The sequence below is a fragment of the Pholcus phalangioides genome, unplaced genomic scaffold (genome assembly GCF_987345545.1).
Source record: "Pholcus phalangioides strain wild (caught in Gottingen) unplaced genomic scaffold, Ppha-v1.0 ptg000003l_1, whole genome shotgun sequence".
Taxonomy (NCBI): Eukaryota; Metazoa; Arthropoda; class Arachnida; order Araneae; family Pholcidae; genus Pholcus; species Pholcus phalangioides.
Window position 1 is genome coordinate 12276076 of NW_028301596.1, and position 17345 is coordinate 12293420.

At 34.9% G+C, this 17345-nt stretch overlaps 1 protein-coding gene across 1 annotated transcript in view; it reads right to left on the reverse strand.

Annotated features, from left to right (window-relative positions):
* LOC149088093 (inactive tyrosine-protein kinase 7-like) overlaps positions 1-17345 on the reverse strand; it is an 86401-nt gene that overhangs the window by 23262 nt on the left and 45794 nt on the right. Inside the window, exons 3-10 of the mRNA XM_089244248.1 lie at positions 9264-9551; positions 9014-9161; positions 7145-7284; positions 4920-5216; positions 4524-4811; positions 3262-3531; positions 2858-3130; positions 589-786 (exon numbers count right to left, since the gene is read on the reverse strand). Coding sequence (XP_089100374.1) covers positions 589-786; positions 2858-3130; positions 3262-3531; positions 4524-4811; positions 4920-5216; positions 7145-7284; positions 9014-9161; positions 9264-9551 — 1902 coding nt within the window. The remainder of the gene's footprint in view (positions 1-588; positions 787-2857; positions 3131-3261; positions 3532-4523; positions 4812-4919; positions 5217-7144; positions 7285-9013; positions 9162-9263; positions 9552-17345) is intronic.

Below are 17345 nucleotides of genomic sequence, written 5' to 3' on the forward strand. Positions count from 1 at the left end.
GGACGAACCTTCAGAAATTGATATGCGCAGGGACATGTTGGATGTTAAGAGCATACAAGTTGCTCTAATGTACTTCTGTTGCCAGAGCTATGCTTGTTTTGCGTTATACCGGTGAGACCATCTGTCTTCCATATTTTTAAATACAAATGACAGATGCCTAAATTTTAATATTATGCTAGTATAGTGTTGAAGGCCTACCTGCTGAGAAACTGTTAACCTTACATTTTCAGCTGTTTGACATTAGTGCTTGAGAATTTCCACTTGCTTGAATAACAGCTGCTTCTTCATTGGGCCCAAAAATGTTCATTAGTTAAGAGAGTAAAATACGGGTCGAAATTCACAATCACGATAGTCAAGCAGCCCAAAAAATAAATAAATTATTAATGGAGTAAATAATATTAAAAAATATTAATTACTCCATTAACGATGGGTACAAAAGTTTTACACATTTCATTGTGACAATGCTTTAAATACATTATGGTGCCATAGTATTCCCAAATTTAATTTTGTATGAATCAGCAACAAACAAGAACATGGTTAATAAAAAGCGAAAAGGAAAAAAAAAGATTATACGTGATGATTATTTACCTTCTGCAGTTGCCTCAGCCAAAAGCCTAGCTTTCTTTCGAGCTCTCCTCATGCGGCAATACACCATCAGGCCAATCACCAAAAACATGTACACTGCAGCTGCACTCAAAGTGATTGTCACTGTTTTCACCATTGTGTTCTCTCCTGAATCAGTGTCAAAACCTTTGCCTGCCAGATTAGGACTGTAATACTCAGCACCTAATATAATACATCAGATAGTCATTTGTGTGTCAGCAATAACAAACCAAGTCACTTGTAACTTTTAATACTCATATGAATACTACTACTACTAAACCACACATGCATCTTGTCCAAATTCCTCTGCGGAACCTTCATATGAATACTGGTCACTTTTTGTTATAAATGTATAGGTTGCATGAGAATGTTACAGAAGCATAGCAAGTGAATACTGGGAGAGACTATGGCATGTTTGTAGAAATAAACCACAGTATGAAAAATTTAGTCAAAGAAATGGCTGAATATTGAAATTACATACAATTTAAGTTTCATATATATAATGAGTCTGGCTGAAAAGAAAGAATCTCACTATTTTAGTGTAATTCACAAGGGATTGCCAATGAGCCAATGCTAAAATGAGGGGGAAAAATACATTCATGGCAAGTTGAAAATCAGAAAACTTTTGCTAGAACATCAACAAAACTCAAAATGCTTAGTTTTTCTTTCTCCCTTTTTAAGAAGTGAACCAAGGATCAATTACTATCAATTATCGCACATGCTCCTTATATAAGCACTATTCTAGGGCAGTGTTTCTCAATCTTTCTGAAAACAAGGACCAGTAAAATGTCTAAAACAGTTTGACGGACCACTTGTGTACTGTATTATGGGACATTCTTGTAACTCTCATTGTTTCAATTATTTATAGGCATTCGCCCGGTTTTTTCAACAATACTTATTTGAATTTTTATTATTCACCAAAAGTCATGAATACACACAGCGTTTTGATAACATAAATTATATTATGATAATTATGGCAAAAATTATAAACATTCATCTCACATATTTGTCAGGTTTTATGCTTTGTCCCCCAATTTTTTGGAATTTTAATTATGATTGGTAACTGTGCCTACCTCTGACAATGTTTTTGATGGCATTTGGCGATGTCCAGTATTTTACAGATAATTATCTAAGATCTCAGTTTACCAAATTTTATTTTTCTCACTGAAATATGGCCATTCGATCATTTGAATTTTTTCTTTCTCCTGAAATACTATACATTTTTGTTAACTGCGATTCATAGCAGCCTTTTATTTCCACACCCTTCAACAATTTTAGCAGTAATTAGCAAGTTACATTTAAAGCAATAAATTGCAGTTTTTGGAAAAATTTAGTGATATCCCGTATTTAAGACAGCAATTTCCTGCATTCTCCTTGATGATGTATGATGACCCTAAGTATGAAAGTATATTTTATTTTTGAATCCATATGGATATTATTAATGTCAATTACACAGTGTGAATAATTTTATCAAGTCTGAGGAGGTCAAACAGAGGTAGTCTGCAGACCATTGGTTGAGAAACGCTTTTCTAGGATACTTTAAAAAAAATATGAGCACAGGAAAAGCATGTTTTTTTATCTCTTTCCTTATTTTTCTTAGGTTTTAACAATATAAATATGAGACGTATGACAACTTCATTTGATTCCATTCAACTTTTGTTACTTCTGGTGAATGATCACTGTCATCTTTCACTACCAGGGTTTATCTGACAGGAACTCACAGTTTAAAGTAGTTTCTGTAAAAATCATGCTAAAACAACTTTCACGCCTCAGCAGAAAGATATTAATGAGTCCATAAATGCTATGGAAATGAGTTGTGAGATGATAATCGAGAATTTTAATTGTTCAATCAGTCAGCTAAATCATTTTTGAGAATACCAATTCTACTCAAGTCATTTTAGAGAAATCTATTTCACGATTGAAATCCTCATCATTGGCTAATATCACATTGAAATAATCTAAAAGTTGATTATAATGCAAGTAAAGAATTACAAAGTTGTAGCTGACAGAGAAAAATATTGAAACTTGCTCATAATGAGAAGTCTGTTATAACAAGAATTGTTTCCGTGATTGTCGGCTCTCATTATAACAGACTTTTACTGTACTTAAATTTTAAGTATTGTTGATATGTACGCATGTATGTACTTTCAAATTAATTTTCTACTTATTTTCAAGTTCCCATGAGTTAAGAAGTTATCATTATTTGAATGCAGAACACCAGCATATATTTATTTTATGGGCACTTTCAACTCACTCTTGACAGTCAAGCTCACTTCCGCTCTCCTAAAACCACCACTGTTTCCTGCTGTACAGCCATATGCACCTTCATCATCCAGATGTACTTCCGAGACAAATAGAGTACCATTAGGCATCACATGGAATCTCTTTTGATCGAAGCCATTCAGAACATTATTTTTGTCCCATTGAATTGTGGGCATTGGATCACCGGCAGCTTGGCAATGCAACATTGCCGAGTATCCCTCATAAGCTTCCGTATCAATTGGTTCAACTTGGAATTTCGGCATCACTGGAAGAAAAAAAAGCAGTCTCAGAATGAAAAGAATTCCAAGTTTGTACTAAAACTAAAACCTATTTTTTGTACTAAAAATGTTTCTCAGCCATCGATCAATAATAAAAAATTCTATATAATATGATTACCTATGACGTCTACATTTATAGTAGTATTTATGATTCCTTGTGAGCTTGTGGCAACACACGTATATCTCCCAGCATCATCGTGAGTTACTCCTTTGAATGACAAAGTTCCATTATCATCTTGAATATGAGAAGGCCACTCGAACAGTGGGTGGCCTTCTTTGACCCATCTAACGACTGGTCTGGCAGATCCCCTTGCTTTACAGTAAATCTTTGCTTGGGAACCAAGCTCTAAGCGCTTGCTGACTGGGGGTGGAACAAATTTCAATCTTTCTGAAGTAAAAAAGGAAGCCATTAATTACTTCAATGCAGCCACATTATATATACATAAAAAAAACAAAATTATCTATTTAATTGGATTCGAGAAATATATAACTCACTGCACTATAATTTGAATACTATAAATATACGCTATAAATTTGATAAACTATTGTATGTGTTTAAAATTGATATATTTAACTACAACCAAATTATGTATCCACCAGTTATAATTATTTAATGATTAACCAATGAATTAATTGACCACTATAATTAATTAATTTACTCCAAACAGTAAAAGCCCATTTTTAATGAATTGATACAAGCATGAACTTACTAGTTCCTGACACTTAATAATTAATATTCATTAATAATTAACTGATCGTATATAATCTTGTTTCAATATCAATTCTTTTGTGTTGTTCTTTACAATGCGTGCTATCACACTAACATGGGCTAGCCTCTGCAGCTCTCACCATAGTGATTATTGATATTATTTATTACTATCGATTCACACAAGAAAAAAATTGTAACATGACTACCTAGGCTCCTTCACAAATTCCATATATTTTCATTTAAATTCTAGTTTAGACCCCAGGGACCACTCGGCTACCAGCTCACGATGCAATAATTTTTTATAATAAATCATACCGCTGTCACGATGCAATAATTTTTTCTTCGAAATTTGATAGAAAGACTATATTTGTCCATATTGTTATATAATCAACTAATTGTTACTTAATTAATGATTAATAATAACAATAATTAATTGTTGCAAAAACTCTGTTGATTTAGTATTCTCAAAGTAGAAACTGCCAGTTTTATTATTGGATATGAGATCCAAACACTGAAAAGTGCCGTTAATTTCATCCCTTTAATTAAATTACTCAATCAAATTCTTTGGGAATGTGTTAACTACTAAATAAACAAGCTATTTCACATAAGAGCTGCTTTCAGAAGCTTTGATAATATTTCAGATAACCTGATACAAATCAATAGTAACAAACCTTTGACAAATAGGCCAGCAGTTTGTGATTGTAAGAGTGGGAATCCTGTAGTGTTGACTTCACACGAGTAATCACCAGAATCAGTGAGAGTGACTTTATGAATGATGAGTGTCCCATTGTGTGAGAAAACCATGACTCGTGTGCCACCTTCCTTGACATATTTTCCATCTTTTATCCACCGTACGTTAGTAACAGGATAAGGACTACCCGTGAATTCACAGACAAGTGTAGCATCGTTTCCTTCATCAGCTAGTACGCTTACAGGGTTGAGAGTTATGGCAGGTGGTGCTGTATGACAAGAGTGGAGAAAAAAAGTGTTTTAAATCTAAGAACTACAACTTATATTAAATTATTTTCACAAAATCAGACCATAAAAGGATTGAATCAGCCACTTACAAGCAGCATACAAATACACTGAAGCTCTCTCTTCTCCAGCCATGTTTTCAGCAACACAAGTGTAATTTCCTGTATCACTTTTCTTTGCATTATCTACGATGAGCTGGGAATTCTCAACGTGGATTCTTCCTGCATCACTGATCACAAGTCCGGATGGATCCTCCCAATATAAGTGTGGCTTTGGATGTCCTTCAGGGCCAACACAACTTATTTCAAACTGGCCTCCGACTGGAACAATCTTCAGCTCATTATGTGAAACTGGAGGCTCGAAATTACCTTCACCGAATTCTTCAAGATCTGGAAAATTGAAATAGAAATTTTTTTAATGAACTCAAATTTTGAAACATTCCATATGACAGTAGAGATAGAAGTTTTTTTTCTCAACCTAATAAAACACTATCAAGAAAAGTTACTTTCTAGCTATTAATACAGAGACAAACTTCGAAAAGAAAAATTAGTAGTCTCCATTGGAAATCAGACTGCAGTCTCTTGCGATCCAGCCAAGCTAACAAATATACTATAGAGAGACAAAACTTTTCTTTCCTTATAAAACATATAGTAGCGTGATACACTAAAAACAGACATTACAGCCTCTCTTAACCCGGTAACGCCCCAGCATCCTAGGACAGCTTGATTTTTATCCCCTGCTTATCCAGAACATGCTTATGATTGGTATTTTTTGCATTCCTTGAATTGTCTTTATTTTGTTTTCAACCAGTTTTTATCAGTTCTTTTAAGTCCTGTGTTGGACTGAGAACTTTTTGCCATTTTTCGATTCCTGACAGCTCTAATTGACAGAAGTGACGTAAAATATGACATATTCTATTATATCATTAATCTAAGTATTCAAATTCATTATAAAAACAAATGATTACACACTAGCAAGAATACTATTCTCGACTCCATGCTGAGTCAGTCGGAAAAAAAGCAAAGATACAAAACAAGCTCAACAAGATAAAATTGTGCAAACCGAGTTGAATTTAACATTCATAAAATAGGGATGGGGGGGGGGGTGTTATAAAGATAAGAGAAAATTAACCCAATTTCTCCAGCAGCAAAAAAAAAAAAATTTTGAATGAATTTGATTCTAACTTTCAACCAGCAAATTTATTTAAGAGATATGAATAAATTTAATTAATACATTTTACTTTTGTCTTCAATACTTCTGATTAATTCTAGTTTCCTTTCCCAAAGAGCCTGGTTTGATAACAAGCTGATAATTTTTTTTTAATGAAACAGTCAAGATCCATGTGATAAGCAGCACTCCTTGTATCTTTATGAAAATTTTAGTAGCAAGAATTTCCAAAGAATTCTGAATATTCCTCGCAAATACAATTCTAGTTTTATTAGGATCTTTTCCTTTGATTAAAATTCAGATAGAATTGTCAATGTTATCAAAAGATATTGAAAAATAAGATCTTGTAAATTTTATTTGAGTGTTTGCCCCGCATTTGTCTCTACCAAATCATAAAATCCAACAAATTTTGTTATTCTAACTATGTCATATCTTTAACTTGCAAGCTCATTTTCAGGATTAACATCTAACTTGAGGCCAACCTTTGCAGGTTGAGATTTCTCAAATCAACTTTCCAAAATTTCGTAAAGTTAGACCACATAAAGCAAAGAATGCCTATAGTATGTTAGGGTCACATATACATACACACAAAAAATTCCTATGGTCTCCCCCACTTCATTCAAGTGGTGGAGGTCAGTTACAATCCTTGTAAAACATGTCAATTAAATCTAAGGGTCATGTGCAGGGGACAATATGCATAGTTTAGAGTTTCAAAACAATGACACAATTCAGCCATCATACCTACTGTCTTATGCAATCGACCTATTTCCAATTCAAGTTTTCCTTTATACCCGGAGATTTTAAATGTTTTGTGCTCCATGGATCCTTCATGCAAATAAGATAAATGCTTAAGTCCATGTGGACCCTCTTTTCCAGTAAAATGAAGGCCCTGGACTCTTATACAAAATAATATTCAGTATGTAGCAATTGAAGTATGTAGCAAGGAGCCCAAAGAGTCAGTGGACCACTGGTTAAGAACTTAATGCTTTATGCTGCTAACTTATATATATGTTTGCAGTCACTATATATATATGTTTCACAAGAGATCTCAGGAGCCCAATGACAATGTAAAAGAGCTCAAAGATAATAATGATGTGTTTTTGGGCGGAAAATAAGAAATTTTAATGAAAATGGTTGAGTATATACTTACAGGCAACTTTCAACCTTGCAGCATACACCTGCTGTGGAGCCTCTTTGCTAATAGCACTGATGCCAACACACTTGTATACACCTTCATCGCTATTCATGACACCAGATATGCCAAGGGATCCATTTGGATAGACTGTGAATCTGAAACATCAAACCAAAACTACAAATCTCATATCTGTCTCGAAATGACTACCACAGAAGAACAATTTAGTTAATCAAATTATAATCATTTCACAAACAAATCCATTTGTCATAGGCTTCATGAAGATCGGATTATTATTTTTTACTTGACTTTGCTCTATTGTTTTTGATAAACATCATTATCAAATTTATCTAAATTTTGTATAAAAAAAAGGAAAAATTTCGTCTGAATGAAATTTGCAGTTTACTTTACGCCTGCACAGATTTGTTGTTTCTCTTTGCACCGAATTTCTATATCTATTTGGACTGATAAACTAACATGCTACCTTACACAATATAGGGCATTTTCCTGCACAGCAAAAAAAATCTCAAAAACATTTATTCTCAGGTTCTAACTTGGACTTATTCACCATGAAAAAATGGTGCCTTTCTTAGTTACTTTTGTCTATAACCAATAAATGAATCAAAATAAAATTTTATCAGCAAAAAATATGCCTTCTAGAAAATGGAGACAGACCAGAAAATACAATTCAGTATGCATAGTTTAATTTACATGCATATTTGAGAAACATAATTTAAACTAAAAGCTCTGCTGCCACCTATCAAATAAAAAACACAACTTTTATAATTCATTGGTGACCAATTCGTGATCAATATGCTCCATTAAAAAAAAGCAACATGTGGTATGATATTACTACATAATTTATAAAAAATAATATTTTTGTTAAATCATTATGTTTGCTTCAAAATTTTAACAGTTGTTGTTTGGGTTTTGTAAAATAAAATTGGTAGAAATTTACCAGGTCCACATCCTCCTTGGCTTCCAGTAAGTGTAATCAAAACAGTCGTAAAAGCCAAGGAGAGAAGGAGAGCTTACACTTTGAAAATTTTTAATTAATATTGTATATTAAATTGTATTGTAAAGTATTGTGTATTAAATAATTGTATATTATTTTACTACACCTAAACAACAACTGTTAACTGTTAAAATTTTGAAGCAAGCACAATGATTTAACAAAATATTATTTTTTATAAATCAGTTAATAATATCATACCATATTGTTTTTTATTAGTGCAGCACATTAATCAAGGACCGGTCATCAATTTCAATCCAAGCATTAGTGAGCAATTGTGTTTTTAATTTGATAGGTGGCAGCAGAGATTCCAGTTTTAAACGATGTTTGTTTCTTACATGTAAACTATGTACATAACTATATTACCTGGTCTGTCTCTCTATTTTCTAGAAAACACATTATTGCTGATAAAATTTCATTCTGACCTGTTTAGTAGGTAAGGTATGTTCAGATAGGTTCAGTAAACTTGGTTCAGCATGTGTGTGCGTGAGAGATTTACTGTATATAATGCTGTATAAAATAATTTCTTACTTTAAAATGATCAAATTTACTGCCATTAGTGAGATAAGTTGGAAGTGAAGGCGTTGTCTGTCGGTGGTCACCTTGAGTTCATTAGGGAAAATACCTTATCTATATTCCCCCCTTGGGTTCGAACCCAGGACCCTGACAACAACCTTCACAATGGTAGACAAACATCTTACCACCATGCCACTCGGGCACGGTGGTTGAGGCACTGGGCACAGTAGAAAATATTGGACCCTTTAAATTAAAAAAAAAGTGTAAAGTTTGGGTTTTACAAGGCCTTACAGAAGTTGGGGCCCTGGACATGCACCCGGTGCTTCCGCTGCTAAATCTGCCTCTTGCTAGATACTAACCTAGAAGAATTTGCTATGGGCACGTCTTTAGTAAGTGTATACCACTCGACAACAGCTGCATTTTTGAATACACAATCAAAACGGGCAGAACCATCTTTTCTTGTGGTCACCGGCTGTGGGAGGTCCATAATTTGTGCTGCATCGTCACCTAGATACAATACAATATGATAAAGTATGGATCAAACACGCTCTTGCAGCATGATTTGGACACACTATATGATATAAACTTATACAATGCATAAACACTCACTCGGCAGTTTAAGAGCAAAGTTCTCAGAGCTTTCCACAACCCCAACTTCACTGATTGCTTTGCAGGAGTATATACCATTGTCCAAAGGTGTTATGCCACTCAGATGCAGGCGCTTGTTCCGGAAAGATATGCGCTCATTGCGGAACATCCGCAGCCCATTATGATACCATTCAAATTTCACTTCTGAGCTCCCTTCCACTTTACAACGTAGGGCCATTTCTGAACCTTCGATCAGTTTATCTTGTGATTCTGGACTTTGTAGCTGAACACGAGCCTGATCTCCAATCCCTGAAGGAGAAGAAGAAGAGGGTAAAATATAATTATCTTCAGAAAACAAAGTGTATGATCAAAATTTAAAACATCAGAATCTATAATCGAAATCCATACTCCCATCTAGTGGCCCATGACCTAACAAAGAGGAGGCTGATAGGGCTCTGGTCTACAGGCCCTGAGATCGACCTCATATATGCAGTAACCCCTCATTATAACATGCATGTTGGGAGAGAAAGGAAGAGTGCTGCATAATAAACAACTTCACCTAGAGTCTAACGAAGAGGTCTTCAACCTCTCTCCAGCTGTGAGCATTGCCTGCACCCATGATGAAAAAAGAAGAGCACCCCTTACGATAAGTTTAATATATGGATGAATTAAATCAGGGTGATTTCAACCCTTGAATATAATTTTGCACAAAAACTTCAATTGGAATGTTGATCAAGTGCTCTCAAAAGGATATCGAACACAAGCATCGAGCACTCTGTGTGATTCTGGGGGAAGCACACTGATGCTCGCAAGCAGTGGGTTGAAGATGCCTTGGCTAATGTTTGTTGAGTTTATAACAGAGCTTTAAATAAAAGTCCCAAAGTATACGAATCCATGAAAGCACAGTGTAACAATTTTTTCTACTATAAATTTACTATATAGTGTGCAAATTATATATACAATCAAACTTGGTACAATAAGCTCCGTTGTAATGACACCTCAGCTACAATGTTAACTATTGGATACCCGGCTTGATTCCCATTGAGAATAATGTATAGAAATGAATTTTGCTTTTGCTCAATACATCAATGAAAACGTATCAACCCCTCGAATATAACGACACATTTTTCATCTCTTTTGCTTCAGTTTTTATGGCATTCTCCAACGGAATTCCTACAATTACAGTTCTGCCCATTAAGGCAATGCTTATCTGTTGTTCTACTGATACATGACACTGAAAATAAAATAGGTGTATCACATGCTTGACTGTCTGACTTGCTCATTGACACGGCCTGTATATGTGTGGATGTGCCATATTTTCTTATAACTTAGCTCTTCCTGACTTATTAATCATAAAAATGTCCCCACTTTTCTTTAACAATGCTTACTTCAATTCATAATATTTATTGGAATCGATGAACGAAAGGTATTTGCATAATTTATAAATTTATAAATTTGAAAATAAAATAGTGTTACAATGAATATAACTATACTTCATAAAATGGGGTGAATAGAAATGAAACTTTGTAAACACAGTGTAAAAAGGTACAAGCATATTCCCGCATTATATTCACAGAGAAGAATTTTCGTTCCCAATTTATTTTTCGGTTGGCTAACATGATAATGGAAAATTCTTTTGTGAATATAATATGGTAATATGTTTGCGCTTTACAATGTTTCGTTTCTATTCACTCCGTTTTACGGTAAATATAAATTTCATCTCACGCATTTGCTGTTATTTCAATTTATTTTTTTGCGTGAAATACATTTTAAATTTGCTGTAACAACGTATTTCTCGCGAAGGGTTATTCGTGAGCAATATCTGACGATTTCGCCGGCAAAAATTTTGGTGAGAATCGGTGATATCCCGTATTTTTCTCGATCAAAATCACAATTGGATTATGGTGACCAAAATCACAATTGGATACCTCCATGCTACAGCCGCCTGTTTCTCAGCACCCCTGTACATAAAGGGAAAAATGTATGGCTCTTTGAATCGGCATCCATCCCCGCGTGGGATTTGTGAATATCTTTTTGTATGTATAATAAATAATGTATGAATATGTAAAATATTACTTTTTTTTGAATCGGCATTCACTCCTCTCCCCCGCATACATAAAATCGGGGCTGGGAGGGGGGGGAAAGTCCCCGAAATTATCAAGAACTTATGGCTCCGAGCCCCAAAGCAGAATGTGCCGAAATATTACCGCTACTGCAGAACAATTTGGAAGAATTTTAAGAAAAAATTCAAAACACTTACATGTATGGGGATTTTTACCGTAGAACATTTCCAGTCAGCCGAGGGCTCGTCGCAGAACAGTACTAAACATTCTGCTTTGTTGGCCCCGAGTCTAATAAGAGGCCCTGCTCCATTCACAGTATTTAATTGCACATCCGATATTATTTTTCGCCAAAACAGATCCTGAGAAAATGTCAACCTCGGTTGTAACGACACCTCTCGTTGTCCCTTTCAGACCCAAACATTCTCTTTTTGGAATTTTCTAAATGTTTTTGCATTTTTAATACCCAAAAATGAATTGAAAACCATCAATGACATTAAGTCATTATTTTATTTATTTTTTTCTTCAAATTTTTTCTATATATATACATTTTTTTTTTTTTTTGTGAAGAGAAATATAATTCCCTTCATCCAAATTTTTTCAGCCAAGATGATGCGATGCATATTCGTCTTCAAATACAATTTTTTTCAGAATTTTATCGCTAAATTTTATGTAATAAACCGCAATTTTCCTGCAGACACTTCAACCTGGAAGCCATCTTAAAAACCACTTGAAAAAAAAGAGCTGCCCTCTGATGAAAGCCCACAAAGTTCACACCATATTTCTAACTTAAAACTTACACAATCCTTTTAAGCCAGGGCTTAACTCTCCGACGTTAAAAAAAAAAAAAAGCAATTCTACAGCGAGGAAAAGCAATCCACACATTTGTTCATGCTAAAAGGGTTTTAACGAAAAAAAATTCGCGGAGTGTTCGATGTCGTTATAACCGAGTTTGATTGTGTATCCAAAGAAGGCTGCAAGAAAAATCAAATGATCAGAGCTGAAATAACCAAAATATCCGAAGGTCATATCCACGAGAAAACGCGGATAAAGAGAAAACAATAGCTCCAAGAGACAAATCCGAAAAGATAATTTTCCCAAGCACTTCTTCTATTTTTATTTATCTCTTGAAAAGTTTCCTTCTTTTCTTCTTTATTAACGAGCTAGCGAAATATTTCAAGTTCACCCCTCGGTTTTTTATTTTTGCTTGCTTGTTTCTTCACAAGACATACATTAAGAAGCCGAAAAACTAATAGCCTGGAGGGATATCTTCGAACAAGCTAGAGAAAATGCATGGACATGCAGAAAAAAAAAATCGTAATAGGCAGGTAAGAACAAGAATAAAGAAACAAAAAAATTTCTTAAGGACCGTTGGAAGACGTTTCTCATTATTATTATTTTTTTAATGTTTCACGGGGCCAAAAGAAGCCTACCTACCTGCGCTTGCCTCAAGGGCTAATGTCAGATTGGGCTTCCTTGCCGCCTTGTTATTGTATGGGAGCGGATAGTCGTTAGTTAACGGTTGGCTGTCGTCGAAGGAGAATTCCTCTAGTCTTTTTTAGAATGAATTGCCGACAAGATAGGAGGGAGAAAGAAAAAAATTATCGATGAAACAAAAACGAATCAGAAGAGTCCATCAGAGGCCAACCATAATAGTCTGAGTCAGGTTTTTTTTTTCTTTCAAAGGCAATGAGAAAAAATACATTAGGTCATCAAGTTGGAAAAGTAAGGGGTTGAGGGTGAGTATGGGGGTCAGGTAATTGATGGACTTGGAAATACTCGGCAGATGTTGTAGACTAGAGAAAAAGATGGACCAATCCTTAGAATATTGCCCAACAAGGACGCAACCTTTCATCTGCATAATAACCCCCGTCTTTGGATGCATTAACCAATTACTTGAAGAGTAATAATTCGTCAAAAGAAATAAATAGAATGTTTTCGTGTGTGTTTTTTTTTCATATACTTTCATACATCATGCTGTCGTCCGGATTTCCAATTTACACGTCTGTGGAAGACGTTAAGAAAAATTTCTCGTAAACTAATAGCGTATTTACAAGTTATCTGGTCATTATTCTAATCCATTCAGAGGGAGATTAGGCATATTAAATGATGTGAGAACGGTCGATGTTTCAAGTTAGAAGATACCTGTTACTTTTACGATTTTTTTCTAATTTACGATAACTCTCAGAATTTTTTTTTTTTTTTTGAGAGTTTCTCAATGAATATTTCGTGAATCAGTGATACTGAATAGCATTACTCGCACAAATGTTCGGTTGTTTTTGTGATGATAGGACAAAACCAAGAATCTCCAACCTGTTGATGGCGAGCACAGTGGTACTCACGAGTGCTCAATGCTAATTCCGGATTTCGTAACCGAGAGAAATTGATTGGTTTTCCAATTGAATACCGAATTCAAGGGCCAGCGAGGGCTCTATTTCGGACTTGGGGACACACACAGAAAAGTAACATAGTCCAAAAGGGGGTTTGGGATATGTCAAGTCCTGAATTAGTGAAGAAAGAAGTAAGTTCAAGCTTTAATACAATTCCAGAATTATTGAAAGAAATTCCAGAATTATCGATGCAAATACAACAAAACTTCAAGGGACACAACAAGCAAAATGCCCAATGAGGTGGCTATTGAGAAAATTCCCATAAAAACATAAATGTCATAAACCCAAAATACAAGCGATTTTCAAGAAATATGAGCAGAAAAAAAAATTCAGAATCTTGAAGTAATTTCAGATTAAATTGAAAAAATAATTTTAGAATAAATAAAAGCATTTAACCCTTTATTTGGCAATGTTTCTCTCAAGCAGCATGGTTTTCTTATATTTTTCAGATAAAGACATTGTATATTTTGGGTTTGTTTTGGCATTGATGCTTCTAAGCAACTCCTAAACATTCGATTTTTCTCTTGTAACTGTTCATGAAGTAGCTATAATTACCAGCAGAAGCGCTCAAAGGCGCCAATGTGTCCTATTTCTTGACAAGCCAAGCAAAAACGATTGTTTACCCTTGCATTTCGGAGGAAAATACCATGCATGGAGGAGACATACTACTGAGCATTCTTCATCAACGATAGAAAAGTAAGTTAACTAACAATAAATGGCATTCTTGTATTACTCTAATCTATGTAAATTATATAAATACAGTGTGTTCCCTAATATAGTGCAACAGCATATTATTTTTTTTAATACTGAGACAATAATTCTTTTTTTGTCGTGAAATGACATTCAGGGACTTGAATCGCTCAATATAACACCCCAAAAAAAAATTTTCTCCTGAGTAATTCAATGCTTACCAATTAAAGGGTTGATTATTTTTGAAGGTCCATCATTTAACGCTTAGTGGCATTAACGAATTATCTCGCCTCCTTAAAAGCCTCTTATTTCTCGCATTGAGAAACCCAGATATTACGTAAAGTTCCATTTTTCAATGGAACAATTTCTTTACACCCTTCAGTTTGCACCTGCTAAAAATCGGAATAAATTTAATCGTAATTTCAGGGCATGACAAATCGGGGAAATATTTGAACGCCAGAAAAACTTCTTAGGCGCCAGGCATTTTTCCTCCAATAAAACTGATCCAACATAGTATATTCTTCGACTTCTACGGGACTTACGGACCCTTCTCCCGGTTAGCAGACAGGCTTACATAATGTCAGAAAATTTTGTGGTCCCAAGACTTCATTTCCGTTATCAAACATATAAAAAAAAAATTAGGCGCTAATCTCAATTTTTTAGTCGCCATGGTGACCTGACGCCTGGGATTTGTCCAGCCATGCCCTATTTCATTAAAAAAAATTTAAGGGGAGGGAAAGATTTTGAAAAGGGTTCCGGGATATTTCTCTCCGCTGTACCGCTCAAAAGGTCAAGACGTACATTAATGTACATTACATTAAGTCCTTATGAATATTACAATTCTGAATACCACGGCAGGATTTATGGGCCAGTGGGCTCCATGGAAAGTTTCAATTTGGCCCGAAATGTCTGAAAGATTGAAAAAACCCGGGTTTAACCCGTACTCATTATATATTCCTCTCCTTAAAAATTCAATCATTGCATTGAATCTCGAGACACTATACATAAAATTTCCATTCCACGTAAAGATCCATTTCTTTAAAATCCAGTCATAATATATAATTCCCATTCCCCACGAAGTAACGAGGTATAATCATGCCAAAAGAATGAAACATGCATCCTATTTCCGACCCGCATTTCCACGAGAATTATTACGGACAGAACATGAGAGAAATAAAAATCTATAACGAAAAATATTCTATTTTATTTAGTCGAAACAGATCAGGGGAGAGGAGGAATAAAATCATAAAGCAGTAAATTGCGTCTGGAATTTTCGTTTCCTGGCTCCTACCCCCCTCGTATAATAAATTCAAGAAACTTGTATTTTCCAAGAGGATATAAAATCGTTACACGATTCACCAGAGAAGATGTGTCTGTCCATCCAACATCTACCTTCCAACCAGAAAAAGAAAGCAAACTTCCATTAAAAAGAATAGCTTTAACATCCTCAAAAACAGCATCGAGTACATTTCCGTGTTACCCCCACTATCCCTTCAAACACAAAACAAAACTAAAATTGAATGTATATCGTAGTTTTAAAAAAAAAAGTTGGGGGTGGGGGGACCGCTTTTGTACGCTTTTTGAGGCAGAAATGGACCCTGGGAAATAATTTATGCTGTCTTGTACAGCGTTCTTCTCTTTGCCAAGTTTATTTTATGGATAGCAATTTCGGAGAACTCCGAACAGAAATAATAAAAAAAAAAAAAAAGGGGTTTTTCTTCGGAAATTCCACTTTTTTTTTACTATTTTCTCTGAATGCATAGAATTTTTTTTTTATCTCCAAAATCGTTTTTAAAACATAAGGGGGGGGGGAAATAGCGCATGCGCATTTAGACTTGTTTTTCCAGCAAGCTCGTTATCGTTACACATACTTTCTTCATTTGTATTTATAAATTCTTCCCCAACTACTATTTCAGTATTAATTGTCATTTTCTTAAACTCTTGTATATTCTATTCATGTTTTCCACCTGTCTCGCGGCATTCCTAACCGCTCTCAAGGTAGAAAAGAGTGCCGCGGCACACCGTTTGGGGATCATCAGTGAAAAATTTAGTATTACAAGAAACATTGACCAAAAAGTTTTATTTTTCGGAAAAACTATAAAACTAAAAAACCAGATTATATTATTATTATCATTTTTTTAAAGTTGATTGAAATCGTAGTTTTCGATATCCGGTTTGTATTTGAAGGATAGTTATTATACAATGCGATTTCAGCATGCGCAAGTGAGGCATTTGCCCATGACTCCATAATTTTGGAGGCCCAAAATTTAAACTACACCAACTAGTTAACCAAATATTTTTGACCTCAGTAAACAGGGGCCTCCTTATTCCTCCTTTGCCTAGGGCCCTTCATGTTAAAGTCGGGCCCTGTTATAGTATTTTTTGTCATCAGAGTAATTAGAAGAAAAGTTCCCTTCCTGTACCTTGCCAATATTCAAGATTCAAGACATTGGTTGGGGATATATATTGTTTCAAAGTGATTGTTCAAGGAATATGGCCACAATTTCCTTCTTCTTTGGCAAATGTTGTAAACCATGTTTCCAGTATCTAATTTTAAACAAGTAGGCTACTGATACTCTCATGCAGGGCGTGTTCCCCATAAGTTATAGCCCTTGGAAAATACAAATTTTTGGGGCCCTTTATACGTAGCCTTCTTTGAGACAGAGGAGAACGCAGGGTGTGTGTGTGTGTGTGGCATGTGGGCTGTACCTATAATACAGTATAAAAGGCGGTCATTTGGGGGCCCTGAAATTTTGCGGCCGTTCGCAAATTCGACAAACAGCCCCTTGTCCTCATGCATTATAACAAATATGAGAAAGTTATGCATAAGCAACCAAACAAAAAATGCACCATACATACAGTACTGCACATAAATAGATACGCTTTCATATTTATTCCTATTGCCGAACAGTTCACAAGTCATAACAACCCCCGTATCCACCGCTTTTGTCAAAAAAGCCATC